Here is a 19,114-nt window from a genome sequence, read left to right as displayed (position 1 = left end):
ACATTGTATCTGATACTTTTACTCAGACTTTTCTTGGAAGTTGACCTGAACCTGACTTCAATTAGGCAACTGATATTAGGAACTGGATAAACATTCACTCAGAGTAATTATCTTCCAAGTTTGTGACTTACCTCAAACACAATAATGAAGGCCAGTCGAGCAGCGAGGATGTGCCAGTACTGTAAGGTAAACTCATAGGGTTTGGAGCTCCACGGGGGGCCTCTGTAGTCTCGGTACCTGAAATCCATGAGAACTGAGTATGAAAACGAGACCAAAAGGTAGAGGCCTGCTATTTCTCTTGGGCTCAATTACATACAGAAGGGAGAAAATACAATGCTGAAAACAAAGGAAAGACACTACAATAAAAATGAAAATAAGTACCTGCAATAACCAGATTTTCCCATACCAAGCTCACTCAGGTTAAAGAAAGATAGGCTGTTGTTGACATAACCTTTCAAGCAACTGAAAGAAAAAAAAGCAAAGGATTGTGTGATTCAGATATAACATAAATTTCTACAATTTCTACTACACTTTCTCCATGAGCTGTGATGGAATGTCATAGATGTCATTATTCCTTCCATTCTAAGTGTGCACTAGAATGTCTGCTATTCAGTTCCATCCCTAACCCTTACCACATCAGTAATGAGACTTAGAGAAAACTTTGCCTGCCTTTCTCTTCCCATAGCTTCCCCTCTCTCCTTTCTCATTTAGTTAACTTCTTTGGAATGTTATTCAAAGTGCTACCCAGACTTATACTCTCCATGCCCACTCTAGACCCCACAAAGTTATCATTTCTGCGATTTTTTCTGTTGCTATTTCTCTCTTCACCACTTTTTTTTCCAAAATTTTATTATCAAACTGATGTACAGAGAGGTTACAGTTTCATACGTTAGGCATTGGATACATTTCTTGTACTGTTTGTTACCTTATCCCTCATTTCCCCCACCCTCCTCCCCCTTTCCCTTTCCCCCCATGAGGTGTTCAGTTCACTTAGACCAAACAGTTTTGCAAGTATTGCTTTTGTAGTTGTTTGTCTTTTTTTAACCCTGTGTCTCTAAATTTTGGTATTCACTTTCAATTTCCTAGTTCTAATACCAGTATACACGGTTTCCAATATACTGAGATAAAATTACAGAGATAGTGTAGGTACAACCAAGGGAAGGTGACTTTTTTATATTTAAAAATTTTTTTTTCTTTTCATCTTGCTCTGAAAATTTCTCATCAGAACGAATCTACTGCTTAAATTGCTTAAGCCCACTGAAATAACAGATTATCCCTCAGAGTGTGTGGTGTCAGTCTATGAAAAGTCCTCCACATCTTTGCTGGAAATTATCCTACATTTCTAGTCAATAGAGTCAGATGCCATCGATGCACAAGTTGGGTTCTGAAAGGTAATTTAGCCAATCTCTTCTTCATCGGCCACTAGGTGGCAATTAAACTCCTAGGAAATAATGGGTCTAAGCAAGGGACTCATCCCCAACAAGTCTATTATATATTTTAAACTCCTAAAATTTGCTTATAGACCAGTCTGAATTAGAGGGGAATTTAATTTTGTTTCTTTCACTATTAATTTTAGAGCAACCATGTTCTCATGTACATTTTACACATTATCTTCGATATTATTTCTTAGTAATAAGGACCATGATAATTTCTGTCATGAACCAACCAAGTCAAATAGAAAGTGTAAATTGTAGACAAAGAAAGAGTTAAAAACTATAACATAAGATGACCGAGGATGCCTTAAAATCTGCAGGTTGTAAAATAAAACAACCTCTTAATCATTATTATCTCTCCTCAAAATATCAGGGTGTTTATAGTCAAAGGTATTTTAGTGTTCTGAGAAAGCATCAGTTTCTCTGCAGAACTCAGAGCTCATCTCTTTTTAAACCAAGACTCATCCCATTGTGACACAAGACCCGTATCAGGCATATGCCCAAAGCTCCTGAAAGGAGGAGTTTCCCATGTCATGATTCTTTTGTCACCACTTTCATATGAAAGGCAGGTCTCTGGATACAATGTTTTCTCATGGGACTCTAGTTCCTTTAGAGGCTCCAGATGTAATGCCCTCATGCCTGTCAATAATAAAGATCTGAAAAAACACATTACTAAGGCAAATTTTTTTTCAAATTATTTCCTTATTGTCAAAGTGAAGTACAGAGGGGTTACAGTTTCAAATGTAAGGCAGTGAATACATTTCTAGGTGACACATGGAGATACTTTTGCTTGTCATAGCTCAGAGAATAAGGTGATTGTTATGGAAATCTACTGGGAAAAGTTTGGACATGTTGCAAAACAATCTATTTCCCTCTTAAAAAGAATGTCATTCTTTAAAATATCCATAAATCAGAGGCTGACAAATATTAACTTATGAATTTTAATCGAAAAATATATACTAGACTACAACCCCCAAGATGGTACATTAATTTAGAAAATCTCCAGGCTCCTGGCTTGCAATTTTTTCTTGCTATGAAATTTGCCCTCAAACCATTAACTCAGTGTGAGCTTCACTTTCCATCTATACAGTGAGAACTTTTTTGGATAATACCTGAAGTCTCTTCTAGTTCTGGAACCTGATTTGTACAGTGCAATTCTTTTTAGAATTTGATATATGCATGTGTTTTTTCAGGTAAAAATAAAGAAATTCTAAAATTATTTACTGTATAAATACACTTTTTTTATTAACCTACCTGAGCTCATCTAATAAATACAATATAAATGCACTGAGGTGAAACACTGCATTTAATGGTCACATAAAAAAACTTCCCTCATTTTAACTACAGCCATAAAACAAATGAGGAAAATGTGTAAATTTCAAGCTTACTTTTCATTCTGTCCTGCATGGTTTGCACAGGGGCCATATTTATATTCATAGACAAAACGCGGGATGTAGTCAGATGTAATAGCAATTACAAAAGCATTGGTGATCACCGCCAATATACCAATTCCTTCCAGAATTCCATGCCATATACCTAATGGGGAGAAAGTTTAAAGATAGTACATTAAAATAAACAATATAAGCTGGGTGTAAGTGGCTCATTCCTGTAATCCTAGCTAATCAAGAGGGTGACATCTGAAGCTTTTGGTTTAAAGATAGCCCAGGAAGAAAAGTCCATGAGACAATTTTCTCCAATTACCAGCAAAAATCTAGAGGTGGACATGTGGCTCAAGTAGTAGAGTGCCACCTTTGACCTAAAAAAAATTAGCAACAAGTGAAATCCCAGTCAAAATAGAAAATCATGAGCACCCTCTCCTCAGTCTTGCTTTGAAGAAAATGTTCTATTTATGTCAAAGCCACATTTCTATCAGTTATTTATTTTTAAGTACCATATCTAGCTCCAGACATTATATCTCTCTATGTACAGTTTCCATAAGTGGAAGGTAGAATCATCTAGATGATCTGAAAGTTCAAATTTTTTCAGGACCTGATTTGTGTGTGTCATAATGAAATATGAACAAGTGTCTTAGATATTTCAAAGCCTGATACACAGAATTAGTTCAGGCAATAAAAGCAATAAAAATCTTTAAGTGTTTCATGATGTATATGCTCAGAAATATTTACATTCATTATTGATTTACTTTTGATATTTTTCAAGTATTTTTCAAAACAGAAACATAAAAACATAAGCCCAGTTTGGTATTAAGCCATAAATTATTAGTTCACATTTTCTTGCTCTTAGAAAGTCAACCTATTGCGCACAGACAGACACAAAATCTTTGAAGTTGTATGAAAATTCAATATACTATTGATTATAATCAAAACTGATATTTCAAGTGGGATTAAACTTAGATTTTTAAAATATTAATAAAAACAAAATCAGGTGGAATCTCAATGCTATTTTGATTTGCATCTCCTTTGTGGCCAATGATGTTGAGCACTTCTTTATGTGTCTCTTGGCCATTCTCATTTCCTCTTTAGAGAAGTCTCTTTTTAGGTCTTTAGCTCACTTGTTGACAGGGGCTGTTGGTTCTTTGAGCATTTGTTTTGGAGGAATTTATTTTTTTTAGTTCTGCATATAGTTTAGATAATGAAGCCTTTGTCTGTTGTATGGCCAGTGAAGACCTTCTCCCAATCAGGAAAATGTGGTACATAAACACAATGGAATTTTATGCCTCTATCAAAAGAATGGCATTGCCTCACTCATAAGAAAATGGAAGGACTTGGAAAAAATTATACTAAGTGAAGTGAGCCACACCAAGAAACATGGACTCTAAAAACATGGACTAGAAAATAAAGAAGAAAGAAAGAAAAACAGTCTCAGTATATCCAGATAAACACTTATTTTTATGCATCATAACATTCAATCAAAAGAAAATAGTTCAAAAGGAAAAGACTGATTTTCAGAAGATCTTACAACTAGTTAAGAAAATTAAAGGGAAAATGGAAAAAATGATGTAAATCATCAATTTGCTGTGTAAGTCAAAAGATAGAATAAGTATATTTAAAAGTTTCAAGCTGATAAATAGAAAGCCCACAGAAAGGGATAAAATCTTTACTAGCTATGATCAGACAAGAGCCTTGTATCTAAAATATACTCAGAACTCTTTTATGGCCAGTGATGTAGAGCATTTTTTCATATGTCTCTTGGCCATTCTCATTTCCTCATCAGAGAAGTCTCTTTGTAAGTCTTTAGCCCACTTGATGAGGGGGCTATTGGGTCTTTGTGGTTTTGTTTTGGAAAAAGGTAATTTTTTTAGTTCTGCATATATTTTAGATATGAGGCCTTTGTCTGTTGAATGTCCGGTAAAGATCTTCTCCTAGTCTGTGGACTTTCTGTTTATCTTGCGAGCTATGTCCTTTGCCGTGCAGAAGCTCTGCAGTTTGATGCAGTCCCATTTGTCCAACCTTTCTTTAATTGGTAGCATTTCTGGGTCTTTGTTAAGGAAGTTCCGTCCTGCGCCAAGGAGCCCAAGTCCTTTAGTGTTTTCAGGGTGTCTGTTTTGATTTCGAGGTCTTTAATCCATTTGGATTGATTTTGGTGCAGGGTGATATATAAGGATCTAGCTTTAGTTTGTTGCATGTGTTGAACCAGTTTTGCCAGCACCACTTGTTAAAGAGGCTATCTTTCTTCCATACTATTGTTTTAGCTCCTTTATCACAGATTAAATAGGCATAGTTCTGTGGGTTCAATTCTGGGTCTTCAATTCTGTTCCATTGGTCTTCAGGCCTGTTCCGGTGCGAATACCAAGCTGTTTTTATTACTATAGCTTTATAATACAGCTTGAAGTTGGGTATTGTAATTCCTCCAGCACTGTTCTTTCTGCTTAGGAGTGTTTTTGCTATTCTAGGTCTTTTATTGTTCCATATGAATTTCTGGATTGCTTCCTCTATTTCATTAAAAAATGGTGTTGGGATATTAATGGGTATTGCATTGAATTTGTAGATAGCCTTTGGCAATATTGCCAAACAACATTGAGATTCCATCTCACCCCAGTAAGAATGTCATATATCAAGAAAACTAACAATAACAATTGTTGGAGGGGATGTGGCCAAAAGGGAACCCTACTTCATTGTTGGTGGGAATGTAAACTGGTTCAGCCACTCTGGCAAGCAGTATGGAGATTCCTCAGAAGGCTAAATATAGAACTCCCCTTTGACCCAGCAGCCCCACTTTTGGGTATCTATCCAAAAGACCACAAACAAAATCACAGTAATGCCACCAGCACAACAATGTTCATCGCAGCACAATTTGTCATAGCGAGAATCTGGAACCAACCCAGATGCCCCTCCATAGATGAATGGATCAGGAAAATGTGGTACATATACACAATGGAATTTTATGCCTCTATCAGAAAGAATGACATTGTTCCATTTGTAAGGAAATGGAAGGACTTGGAAAAAGTTATACTAAGTGAAGTGAGCCAGACCCAAAGAAACATGGACTCTATGGTGTCCCTTATTGGGAATAATTAGTACAGGTTTAGGCAACTCATAGCAGAGCATCACAAGGCCCAATAGTTATACCCTTATGAATACCTAAGATGATGCTAAGTGAAATGAACTCCATGTTATGGAAACAACTGTTATATCACAGTTGTAACTACTTTCAACGTCCCATGTGTATCTATACCTTCTATTATTGATGATGTTCTTGTATCACCTTCCTGTGGTTGTACCTACACTATCTCTGTAATCTTATCTGAGTATATTGGAAACCGTGTATACTGGTATTGGATGCAGGAAATTGAAAGGGAATACCAAATTTGAGAGACACAGGGTAACAAAAGACAAACAACTACAATAGCAAAACTTGCAAAACTGTTTGGTGTAAGTGAACTGAACACCTGGGGGGGGAGGGGGGAAGGGAAAGGGGGAAGAGGGAGGGAGGTATGAGGGACAAGGTAGCAAACAGTATAAGAAATGTATCCAATGCCTAATGTATGAAACTGTAACCTCTCTGTACATCAATTTGATAATAAAAATTTGAAAAAAAAAGAAAAGTAAAAAAAAAAATACTCAGAACTCAAAAAAAAAAAAAATTAAACCTCCTAAAAACAAATCCTCAAAGAAACAGCAATCCAATTAATAAATGACCTAAAGACTTAAAGAAATACTTCCCTGAAGAAGGAATAGGAAGGGCTAATAATCTTTGATCATAAAATAAATACAAATCAAAACAACATAGAGTATTAGCTATATATGTATTTGTATACTTAGCTAATATTACATATAATAGTATATAGGTACTGTACATTTTCTAAACTAGAGAAATAATAATGTGGAATTGCATTTCTATTATAAACTACATGTAAGTTACATTAATTAGTATGCAAAATAGATAGTCAGATTAAAGAGACAAATGGACTAGAGAAATATAGCTAAGTTTATGTAGAATTTAGCAGATGATAATTGAGACAATTCAAATACATCACACACACACACACACACACACACACACACACACACAGATATATCTCTTATTAAATAGTTGGGGGAAATGAAGCATTTGAAAGAAAGCTGATTAAATTTGACCCATATCAAATTACATACAGATCCATGATTTAAATAAAATCATAAAATGCCAACCAAGGACAAATAAATAATAGCAGAATATCACACAGACACACGACAAAATAATAAGAACACTGAGTGAAAAATAAAATCCTTGCTGGGGACAGTGATTGCCAAATTGCACATAATATCCAACATGCTGTTAGAAAAAGAGAAATGCAAATGAAAGTAGTAAAAATCCAAGTAAATTGCAAAATGATAGTTTTTCCCTCTTCAAATGTCAAGAACAACCATTTTCAGACATCCCTATTGTACCTAAAACTGGTAAAATACACTTTCAAGGAGTGGAATCTGGCACAAAATCTCCATAAAATTCATTTAAATTTGAATAGAAAATGTAAATGTACCTGATACATGGATAGGTGTTTCAGTCAGGGAATAATCTGACTATGCACAAAGATGCTCTCCTCGGTGTGACTTGGGTACTGAAGCCACCTAACCACATCTAGAATGCTGATTTGGAAAAATTCCAGCATTTAACAGAATTCCTTGTAGCAATCATAAGGAATGAGTCAGAACAACACTTACTGTCATTGAACATAGTCTTGCACTCTTTAAATTACACATAAGCTTATGAAATAGCGTACTTAATATGAAATGATTCTAAAGTTAGAATTCATTGTATTTCTTTCTTAATTAACTGTTAAGTCTGATATAGTTAATAAGGATCCCCACAACAGAATTCTGTTGGTGCTAAGATCAAGTCATGCTGTCTTAGCCCATTTGTGTTTCTGTAGTAACATCTCAAGACTGAATAATGTGTAAAGAACCAAGATATATTTCTGACTAATCTGGAGGCTGAGACTGCCAAGATCAAGGCACCATTAGGCTCAGTGGGTAGTGTGTGTGTGAGGGGGGGGTGTCACATTCCTTGCTTCCAGGAAATGCCTCTTTGCTGCCTCCTCTGCAGATACTGGCCATTGTGCCTCACGTGGCAGGAGGCAGAAAGGCACACAGGGTATATACACTGTCCTCACATTTGACAAGAGGGCAGAAGAAAATGAGCACCTTGCTTCTTGTACAAAGGCACCAACCTCATCCATGCATACTCTGCTCTCAAGGCTTAAATTATTTCTTAAATGTCATGTTTTTTCATACTGCCACATCAGCAGTTAAGTTCATTATATGCATTATCATTGCACACTTGGCATGTATAATGAAAAAATGACAATTAATTTCTCTATCTTACCTATGTCAGTTGCTCGGGCTGGAAGAGGCCTCCGCCACTGGGTGACAAACTTATATGCATCAAGTCTGATTTCGATGATATTGTTTAACAAAGCCAAAAGAGGGGCCAGAGGAAAAGCCGCAACAAAGATAGTGGTGAAACCAAATTGTAAAACTGTAAAAGGAGAACACTTGTGAATTAATAATATGAACAGTATCATTTATTTAGTGCCTTATTATACCAAAAGGGAGATCTTTACAGAAATTGCCTCTGTTCTTTCCTGAGATAATAAAAAAATAAATAAATATATTTAAGTCATTTTCCTGATGAGGAAACACAAGCTTATATGTGTTAAGGAAACTTGCTAAAGGACACGAGGCTGGAAAATATTAATAACTGCCGAGTCAGACCTGAATCGAGGAAATCTATGTGCTATCTACTTCTGTATAGCATGAAGCAAGAACCAAGAAGAAAAAAGAAATGGTGAGGATGGAAGAAACAGGGGTGAACTGAAGAGTAGAAAAGTAAGTAGAGGGAGAGAGAAGACAGAGAAGAAAAGGGGTGGAGACAGAGACAGGCAAAGATAGGGCCTTGAAAGAAAATACTTGGCTCTGCAAAGGAATTAAAGGTACCTACAGCCATCTTGCCTTTTCTATAGACAAGAAAACTGAAGGCCAGACAACAATCAGTAAGTCTAGTAAGTAATAATGAGAATCTTTTTTCTGTCTTCATCTCCTTCCCCCCTTCCCCTCCCTTCTTTCTTCTTCTCTTCTCTCCTTATCTTTCCAGTAGTACCAGGGTTTGAACTCAGGGCCTCCAGCTTGTTCAGCTTGCTTGCTCAGCTGGTTCTATACTACTTGAGCCAAATCTGCAAACAGCATTTTGCAGTTTAATTTTGGAGGTGGAGTTTTATAGACTTTTCTGCTCAGACTTCTTCAGTACCTAGATACCTAGATCCTTCATATCTCATCGTCCTTAGTAGCTAGGTGTATATATACTATACTATATATATATAGTATATATTTTGACAATGTAATTTATTTATATATATTATTATCAAACTGAATTACAGAGAGGTTACAGTTTCTTACATTAGGCATTGGATACATTTCTTGTACTGTTTGTTACCTTGTCCCTCATTCCCCCTCCCCCCTCCCCCTTTCCCTTCCCCCCCATGAGTTGTTCAGTTCATTTACACCAAACAGTTTTGCAAGTATTGCTTTTGGAGTTGTTTGTCTTTTTTTTTTTACCCTGTGTCTCTTGATTTTGGTAATCCCTTTCAATTTCCTAGTTCTAATAGCAGTATATATATATATATATATATGCATATATATATATATCCTCCTTAGTAGCTAGGATATGTGATGTAATATATATATACACTATATACATATGTTATATATATATATGATCTTTGAAGTAGCTAGATTTAAAAAAAATTTCATTGGGAAAATGTTATTACTTGCTTTGAGCAGGATATTATCTTTCTTTACAAAGGAATGCATTCAGCTTCACTTAGTTTCATCAACATATTCTCAAGTGGAGTTGTTCCATAATATGAAGAATGTTCATTTGGTGCAAATGTTATAACTCCCTTTGAGTTAAACATGTGGGCACTGCTTCACATCTCTGGCTCTTTTGAGTGAATTTGCAGATGGATTTTAATGTACTGGGTGTTTGTAGAAGATGAGCTTCCTTCTTGAAGAAAAGCTTGTGCAAAGTAAATAGACAACATCTAATAGGCCATTTTGTTTTGTCCATACCCATCTCTAAGTACTCATCCATCAGACCGTGAATGTTCATGGGCTGCAGATTCCAGTCATTTTCCCACTGAGGGATAGAAGCATCTTGTATTCCTCGCTTGATTTTGTGTCGTGACCACCAGTTCTGGATCAACCTGTGTGACAGAACAGACCAAGGACTTATCATCTCTTATTCAAACATCAGGTGCACATTTTATATTTCATTAGGAAAAGAGAAATATCAATGGCCATTGGATTACTTTAGGCATTCCTGGAAATGGAAGCTGTTTTGTGGTTCAATATTTGAAAACATTTTTAAAGAAGCATCAAATCTCAATCTTTAAACATTTTATGAGTTTTCATTAAAGGTTTCAAAAGCAAATTTTGAAAAGCTTTAACAAGGGATAGCAGATCCTAGCTTTATCTTAGACTCCATAAAAATCTAAATGTTTACTGATACTCTTTGTCAATGAGAAAGAAATCTATTCCTAGTTCTTTTCTCACCTCCATCTATAAAACTATTTAAACTCTTCTGTGGCTCATTGTAATTGGGTCTGAGCTTTTCATTGCTCATAGCTCAATATTTTTGGGGTGTGCTCTGTCAAACCTGAATAAAATTATGCTCCACATACAATAACTAAGCTCTAGATGAGATTTGAAGAGGCCTAGATTCTAGTACCCATCCTGAAATGCAGATGTATCAACTCACTTGAGTTCATAAATACAAGAAGTCTAAACATAAGTGAGTGCATGCTCCTATACTACAAAGAAAAACAGTTGCCCAGCAATGGATTTGCTGATGTGACATTATCTATCCATCTTAAAAGTAACAAGCCAGGTGCTGGTGTTTCACATCTGTAATTCTAGCTACTCAGAAGGTTGAGATTTGAGGATAGTGGTTGGATGCAAGCCATGTCAAGAAAGTCCCTGACACTCTTATCTCAATTAACTACTCCAAAACTAGAAGTGGTGCTGTAGCTCAAAGTGATAGAGTGCTAGCCCTGAGAAAAAGAGCTCAGGGACAGCACCCAGGACCTGAGTACAAGCCCATTGATTAAAAAGCAAATAAAAAGGAAGTAAACAATATTATTTCCCTAGCTCAGGAATAGTTCTGAAATTTTAGTAAACCATGGGCCTGAAGCTTTAGCAGCGTTTCAAAGTATCAGACAGTTCTAATGGGAGTGCTATGGATCTTGCTTCTGTAGTCTCACAAAGAAGAAAAATCTCTGGAGGTAAGAACAGATACAGGCCTGCTTGTTCCTATTTTTGTGTTTCTATTTTTGGTTTTGCATGGAGAGAATTGTGGTTTAAAACTGTGAAAACCACTGAAGGCTGAAGAATCTATTCCTGCTACATATTCTTCAACAAGGCCTTTGTGTAGGTGTTGGGAAAATAGCTACAAAATGTTTCCGGCTATGGTGACCTTCCTATTTATGTGATGCACAGATCTAATGGATCAATGAAGTTAAGAGGATGGTAAAAGCCCATTGCCGGTGGCTCAGGCCTGTTATCCTGGCTACTCAGGAGGCGGAGATCTGAGGATCGCGGTTCAAAGCCAGCCAGGAAGGAAAGTTCTTGAAACTCTTATCTCCAATTAACCACCAGAAAACCAAAAGTGGCACTGTGGATCAAGTGGTAGAGCTGAGCTCTTCAGCTCAAGGACAGTGCCCAAGTCCAGAGTTCAAGCCCTACAACAACAACAACAAAAAGAAGTGACACTGTGGCTCAAAATGGTAGAGCCATAGCCTTGAGCACAAAAGCTCAGGGACAGCATCCAGGCCCTGAGTTCAAGCCCCACAACAGACAACAACAAAAAAGAATCTATAGTATTAATGTTTTAAAATACTACCAGGTTGTTTTGTTTTGTTTTGTTTTGATTTTGGCCAGTCCTGAGGGCTTGGAACTCAGAGCCTGAGTGCTGTCCCTGGCTTCTTTTTGCTCAAGGCTAGCAATCTACTTCTTGTGCCACAACACAACTTCTGTTTTTTTCTGTTTATGTGGTGCTGAGGAATCGAACACAGGCCTTCATGCATGCTAGGCAAGCACTCTACCGCTAAGCCACATTCCCATCCCCACCAGGTTGCCTTGTGATGAACAAGTTCTTGTACTGAGATTAACACTTTCATTCTTGGAGTTAGGCATAAGTTTGACTCCTTTTGCAGATGTGAGAATTGAGGCTCAGAATATTAACCAACACCCAGTCACACATCTAGTAATGAGTAGAGAAACAGTTAAGCCTTGGTCTGTCTTTCTAATTGCCAATCCTAAATATTTAATCACTTAGCACATCATCTCAATCTTCTGTAACTCTACATAAGACAGGTGTAAAAGCAAAATACTTACGGGTATCCTAGTTCCATAAAGTTGTTCCATATTTGCTTCAGGAACATGATGACACCCATCTGTAGGCAGAGGTCTATCAAACAACCACTAGGATGACACTGGAAAAAAATAATAAGCATGATAGTTATTTTACTTCTTAGCAGCTAACTCTTCCCTTTGAGGGGTATAGTAAATTCTAAAGCTAAGTAGCAAAACTCGTCTCATGGATTTAAAAAAAAGTGTCTACACAAGAAAGAAATAGCATGTGTGAGGACAGTTGATAGAGAATTTTTCAGCAATGATATTGACAAAATCATAATGGGGGGCTGGGAATATGGCCTAGTGGCAAAAGTGCTGACTCATATACATGAAGCCCTGGGTTCAATTCCCCAGCACCACATATATGGAACATGGCCAGAAGTGGCACTGTGGCTCAAATTCCAGAGTGCTAGCCTTGAGCAAAAAGAAGCCAAGGACAGTGCTCGGGCCCTGAGTCCAAGGCCCAGAACTGGCAAAAAAAAAAAAAAAAAAAAAATCATAATGGCCACAAAAACAAATCTAACTTTAAATACTATCTTTCAAACTCTGGTTAGGCCCAATCAAATTTAAATAATACTATGGAATATGATATATCCATTATGCCTGGGTCATTAATAATTCTATGACATAAATATAATATATTGTTTTCCTGTCCTTTGTATTTAGGAATAACTTTACACTACTGAGAATTGTAAAAATTGCTGTCTGAATGGTTATGTGGAATGTCACCAAATCTGTTTTTAATCTGAGTTTTTAATATCATATTAAGACTGAGAGTTATGTGATATAGAAAGCCAAATACAGGAGTGAAATTCCACTTTCATTATATCATAGAAGAGCTATAATACATCAGAACATATGTAATGATAATTAACCATTTATTGGCTGGCTGATGTGGTGTTTTCTAGGGTTTACACATGGAAAACTTTTATTTGTCATTTTTTCTTTTGCATTTGTATTTGTAGAAGTGATTCACTAAGTCTATTCTGTCCTACTGGTGAAGGGGGTATTAAATATTTTCTCCTGGGGACAGAATATCTACATAGATTAGACTGTATTCTAACTGGTAAATGCATGCCATAAAATATTTTGCTGGTATTATTCCATTTTTTTCTCCTCAACTCTTGTTTTCTTTTTTTAGATTTTCAGTAAGTTGATATTAGAAACACAAATACACACACACTTGCATGTGACTTCAAGGAACATTGAAATCAATTAATTTTGCTTAAAACTACATATTATAAAAGATAATTGAATGGGAAAGAATGGATTTTTTCCTTTAGAAATGGGTTCATGTTCTCCTCATAAGGATAAAAGTCTCTGTAGCTTTGATCCAGAGTTTCTATTTCTATCAAATTGGTACTTGAGGGACTTCAAAAGGAACAAACAATCAGGATACAAATAGAGCCTGTTCCAGCCCAGTAACTTAACAGTCTAATCTGAGCCAAAAGGAAAGTTTGCCAGTGGTCACACTTCATGGAAGTTTAAATTCCCCATCCAAGCAAATCCCTTTCGTCCAGGATGGATTTAGAAACCATTTAACAAATGCATTTAGTGCAATGTTTGTAGCTAAATAGTTGCTAAGCCACAGGGGCAGATAGTACATAACAATGGCAAACAAGCCAGTCATTTTTGAGGAGACATAGAGGTAAATTAACTCACCCAATATCACTTAAAAATAACTTAGTTGGGGGGGGGGTCTGTGCCATCTGCTACTAATGCATTGCTCCTTGATACTATGTTATGGATAAATTATGCATGCCAAATGTACATTTTGGTATGTTGGTAATTTGGTATTTGTGTTGGTTTAGCATGAGTATATTATTATATGAGACAGAAAATTGAAGATATTTATAAGACCATGTGATTGGATTAGTGCCTGAAAAGAGTAGGCCAACATAAAGATGCTGGAAGATACACCTTTTATACCTTGGTTGATATAAAGCCTTGATGGGTTTGTGATTTATAGGGAAGAGAAAGGAACCCTTTTTGTTGTTGTTGTTGTTGTTGTTTTAATTTTTATTGTCAAACTGATAGCGGTTACAGTTTCATACGTTAGGCATTGGATACATTTCTTGTACTGTTTGTTACCTCCTCCCTCATTCTCCCCTCCCCACTTCCCCTTTCCCTTTCCCCCCATGAGTTGTTCAGTAGATTTACACTAAACAGTTTTGCAAGTATTGCTTTTGTAATCGTTTGTCTTTTGTTGTTTATCTGTCCCATTCAGATAATGAATGCCTTGAGTAAAAGCCAGTTCCTCCTTACCTTAAAACATGCATGGTAAAAATAGCCCTCACTTAGAATGTAAAACAAAGCCAAGTATGCATATGTAGAAGATACACACATACATGCCAATTGCACCAAAATCATATTCATGGACAAGACAAAGCTGAATGCTTTCACATATCTTATTTTGTGCTTGGTGTTTAGTACTTAGTGCTTAATTTATCCTGGTATTTTTTTATCCTAATTGTAAGTTACATGTATGAGGCAGCAATAACCAAAAAATTGATTAGCTAAATAATTTCCATTATGGCCTTCATTGTGCATACACACCATCATAATAGACACTTGAATGCATAGTGTCCCGAGTCGTATCAAGCTATATTGTCTAGCCTCAAATCATAACTTCATCAACATTAATTTCTGTACATATTTGTTTCCTCATTTGAAATGAAATGGAATCATTATGGGGATAAAGTTAATTATATGAAGAATGCTTAGTAAAAATTGCTGGATCGTGCTAGCATATAGTAACTTGAAGTAAATTTACATGCAATTTTGGGGGACAGTACATTTCTTCTTCCTAGGATGTTTTTAGGATCCCCCTGCACTCTGTCATATAATCCCATAAATGGGTTCAGTAGGATATCCGAAGCTGAAAAACTGATAAGCTATAAGGGAAGATTACAGATAATAGTTGCAAACTGAAGTTCTATATTTTTGTAGGGACCTAGAGGCAAATACTTACACAGATGCATACACACACACACACATACACACACACACACACACACACACACACACATATATTATGATAGTCACAGAATAACCAGTTTCTAAATGTTCTGAAATAAAATGTAGTATTTTTTTTTCTTATAACCATTACAGGTAATTATGACTAACATTTTCCATGCACAATTCACCAATCACAAGTACTGAGACAGCTATTCTTATTACCAGCTTATGAAAAACGAAACTGAGCTTCATACATGTTAAAATTGTGCCTCTGGGCAGCAAAGGACTAGAATGCACAGTGTCAGGATTCAAATACAAAATATTTGTTACATCTCATAGAAAAGTCCTATTCTCCAAGTATACTATGCTTTCAAAGGGGAGGACAGGTGTCTTCATTTGCCTGTCTATTATCTTTCAGGGACTTGACCTAGTGAACATGTCAAAAATATTTTTCACATGATGAAGATGACATTATGTATAAATTCTCCCATCATGTGTACTATCTTCATTTCTAAGGTTTTTAAGATTTTATGTGAACTTACAAAGTTTTATATCAGTCACTTTATTTCAAAGTACACAGTACTGTATTGGAAAATATGATGGCCACACATCTCATATATTAAAGAGAATGTTTACGATAGCTATTAAATATTTTTTCCTGACATGAGCATAATTATTTTCTGGAACTTTCAAAGATTAGCCAGGACTTACAATGATTTCTTAATAAAAATACTCAAATTGAATATTAGTGATGGCATCAGCCCCTGAAATTGCTTCAATAGGCAGATCCATCCATTTTTTTAAATCTAAGAAAAAGAAAAATTATTTCCATCATACACAAACTAGCATCAAAAGGAGGTATCTTTTAGATCATTAGATTGGCAGAATAATAATTTCTGTGGGAAAAATCTGAGAAAGTGAGACCATACACTATAGGTAATGGCTGGGCTACTGGAAGACAATTCACTTACTAAACCATGCAGCCTTCAGCAGAACTTCTCCCACACATTTTCCCATTAGACACACACATTGTCAATCAAGACAGAAATAGGAGCCTTTGTCAGATATCACTATATTAATGTGTCAATGTTTCAAATAAAATTTCCTTTCCATTCAAATTTCCCTTCTGCAAAGGAAGCCTAACATATTTCAAAGCTTGGAGACCCATGCAATAAATAATAGTATCTTCCTAAATGAGACTAGAAAATCTACCTTGGTATTTAGAAACAGAAGAAAGGGAGATAGAGATCAAAGTTCAGGGTCTTGGAGGGTAACATTTTAAAACATCTTTTTTAAAAACTAAAGATAAATATAACTGTTTCTTTTTTTGGCAGTCCTGGGGCTTGGTCTCAGGGCCTGAGCACTGTCCCTGGCTTCTTTTTGCTCAAGGCTAGCACTCTGCCACTTGAGCCACAGCGCCACTTCTGGCCATTTTCTGCATATGTGGTGCTGGGGAATTGAACCCAGGGCCTCATGTATACGAGGCAAGCACTCTTGCCACTAGGCCATATCCCCAGCCCCAACTGTTTCTTTTTTAACCCAAAGAAGTCTTTCCAACCAAAATTGTGCTTTCAGCATGCCTGGGTATCAAATTTGTAACTCAGCTTCCCACCACCCAGAGTCACCCTCCTGTCTATGCCACCCACACACACACCCCTTCCCACAAGGAAACTTACTTCCTCTAGTCTCCACCGATCAAAAAGTTTGTTGTATTTTCCTGGGTGGCCCACGAATCTGGAACAAAGCATTATCATTTATCAGCACTTAGGAGAACATCTACTAACACATTATACCAAGTGCATGTGTGGGTAGACGGACATGTTCACTGGTCCGATTCGTCCCCAAACAGCTGACATTAGTTATGCTTAGATAACATCAAAGCAGGTACCTGACTTATAAAAGAGAAAGTGATGCATGAACTGGATAACAATGGGTCAAGACAGTACGGACAAACCAAGTTGGTCACACTTAATAGTTTCGGATGTAGAGCTTTAATATCCAGGTGAGGGTCCAATTAGTGAGGATTGCTATAGTGTACTGAATAGATTGGTTCAAAATGATTCTAACATCTTTATGTTTCCATGGCACTGTGTGGAGTGTAGTCCACATATCCATTCAGACCCATTGATTTAACGTGGTTGTTTTCTACATTTCTCCAATTTAGGTGGAAAAAACAAAACATGGAAATGACAGGTAGGAGTTTCTACATTGTTGAATTATAACTCAGGGTGACTCAATGCCTTTTCCTCCTTAGCCCTGTAATTCCTAACATTTGGACAGAAACTGCAAATTCAAATAAAGCCCATGTGTTGTATCTTTCTGTGTATGCCAACTGTAATTGTTAGCCACTGTCAGAAATCAGGACTGATAATCCCTGTGAAAATTCCAAGGCTGAGGCCAAGATTTTGCCATGTCTTTGAACTAATTCCCAAAGGTCACTGTTAGTGGAGTTTGGGGAATCTGTAGAATTATTTTGTATAAAGTGGACATACCTTCCCAAAAAGAAAGCGATGTAGAAGATAGAACTGTTTAAATTGACAAATTGGAAAAGGAACATCTTCAGGGCAAAGCTATTTTCCCATTCAGATTCAGTTCGAGGACATTCTGAAAGGAAAAGAGCATGTTTACAAGCATAGAGTCAATGACAAGAACTCTGGACAAAGCATCAGAAGCTCTCTGTTCAGGTTTAGGTAGAGTGATTTATTGGTTCTGCAAGGCATTTAAAATTCTGACTTCTAGTGTCAGTCAAATAATGAGTGTCCTATCTGTTTTGCAAATGAAGAAAGGATCTACAAATAAAATCTTGATATTTCTCCCACAGCTGCAAATGCATGCTCACTGTTAAAAAGATTAAAGACAAAAGTAGTCAGGATTCTCCTTTAGAGAAAGTTTAGAAGTAACTGTAAGGATAAGATCAATCCTTCAATCAAGTAATGCTCAATAGTGAGGTCAGACCAGTCAGGAGTTCTTTGAGAACAATCAGGGAAAATCAGTGAAAAATCAGGGGCTAGGATGTAGCTCAGTTGCAAAGTGCTTGCCTGGCAAGTGCAACATCCTGAGCTCAATCCCCAATACCACAAAAGAAAACACACACACACACACACACACACACACACACAATTATGCTGTCATATAGAGAAAAGAGATTCATTTTCATAAGCCTGACATCTTATCTTTATAACTTACTTGCAGGTAATATCAAGTTGCTCTTTTTCCATTTATTTTGTGATAATTGTCATTTGTCATTTTAAAATGTGCCCCCATGTTATTTTCTTACTATCAAGTGAAGCAAAAAAATGGACTTACCTAAATTAGTGAGAAGGTAAGCAATTTTTTCATAAGCCTGTAATAGAGAGAATATGTACATATTATTCTTTTCATTTGGAAAATATTTCTATTGACATTCTTCACAGAAATTGAAATGTATGTACTTATTTCCATTTTCTTGTTCATACTAGAGTTTGAACTCAAGGTTTCATACTTTTCTAAACAAGTAAAAAAGGATAACGTCATTCAGCTAATCAATAACTGAGCTGAGATCAGATTTTTAAACTGAAGAATTTTGCCCCATATTGGAAGGTGAATTGGGAGTTGGAATTCTAAATCTTTGTTCAGAATTTTCCAAGTTGCCAAAATGAAAAGTGTGAGAATTTACATTTCTAAAGAAAAAAATGTTTTGGTGCTTATTTGGAACAAAATGATAAATCCAGTCTTAAAATTTGTAAGCTATAAGCACAATAGAGTTTTCTGGTAATATATTTTCATCATCTGCCATCTTAGCTCTACCTTTCCAAATTCTACCATTTAGACAGGTTCAAGTAAAAGGCATGTCTATAAAATTAATGTACAAATAGATAGTTGGGATATGTATTTAGT

General features: G+C 36.2%; 1 protein-coding gene across 2 annotated transcripts in view; it reads right to left on the bottom strand.

Moving 5' to 3' along the window:
* Positions 1 to 19,114, bottom strand: part of Ano3 (anoctamin 3) — a 317,815-nt gene that overhangs the window by 4,377 nt on the left and 294,324 nt on the right. For both annotated transcript variants that reach the window (XM_048359642.1, XM_048359643.1), the window contains 9 exons: positions 18,545 to 18,581; positions 17,731 to 17,842; positions 16,915 to 16,972; positions 12,263 to 12,360; positions 9,941 to 10,074; positions 8,199 to 8,351; positions 2,822 to 2,969; positions 382 to 462; positions 132 to 237 (listed from right to left, as the gene is read on the bottom strand). In XM_048359642.1, the coding sequence (XP_048215599.1) occupies positions 132 to 237; positions 382 to 462; positions 2,822 to 2,969; positions 8,199 to 8,351; positions 9,941 to 10,074; positions 12,263 to 12,360; positions 16,915 to 16,972; positions 17,731 to 17,842; positions 18,545 to 18,581 (927 nt within the window). The remainder of the gene's footprint in view (positions 1 to 131; positions 238 to 381; positions 463 to 2,821; positions 2,970 to 8,198; positions 8,352 to 9,940; positions 10,075 to 12,262; positions 12,361 to 16,914; positions 16,973 to 17,730; positions 17,843 to 18,544; positions 18,582 to 19,114) is intronic.

The sequence above is a fragment of the Perognathus longimembris genome, chromosome 13 (assembly GCF_023159225.1).
Source record: "Perognathus longimembris pacificus isolate PPM17 chromosome 13, ASM2315922v1, whole genome shotgun sequence".
Taxonomy (NCBI): domain Eukaryota; kingdom Metazoa; phylum Chordata; class Mammalia; order Rodentia; family Heteromyidae; genus Perognathus; species Perognathus longimembris.
Note: the sequence above shows the minus strand (reverse complement) of the source record. Positions and strands in the feature narration are given on the sequence as shown.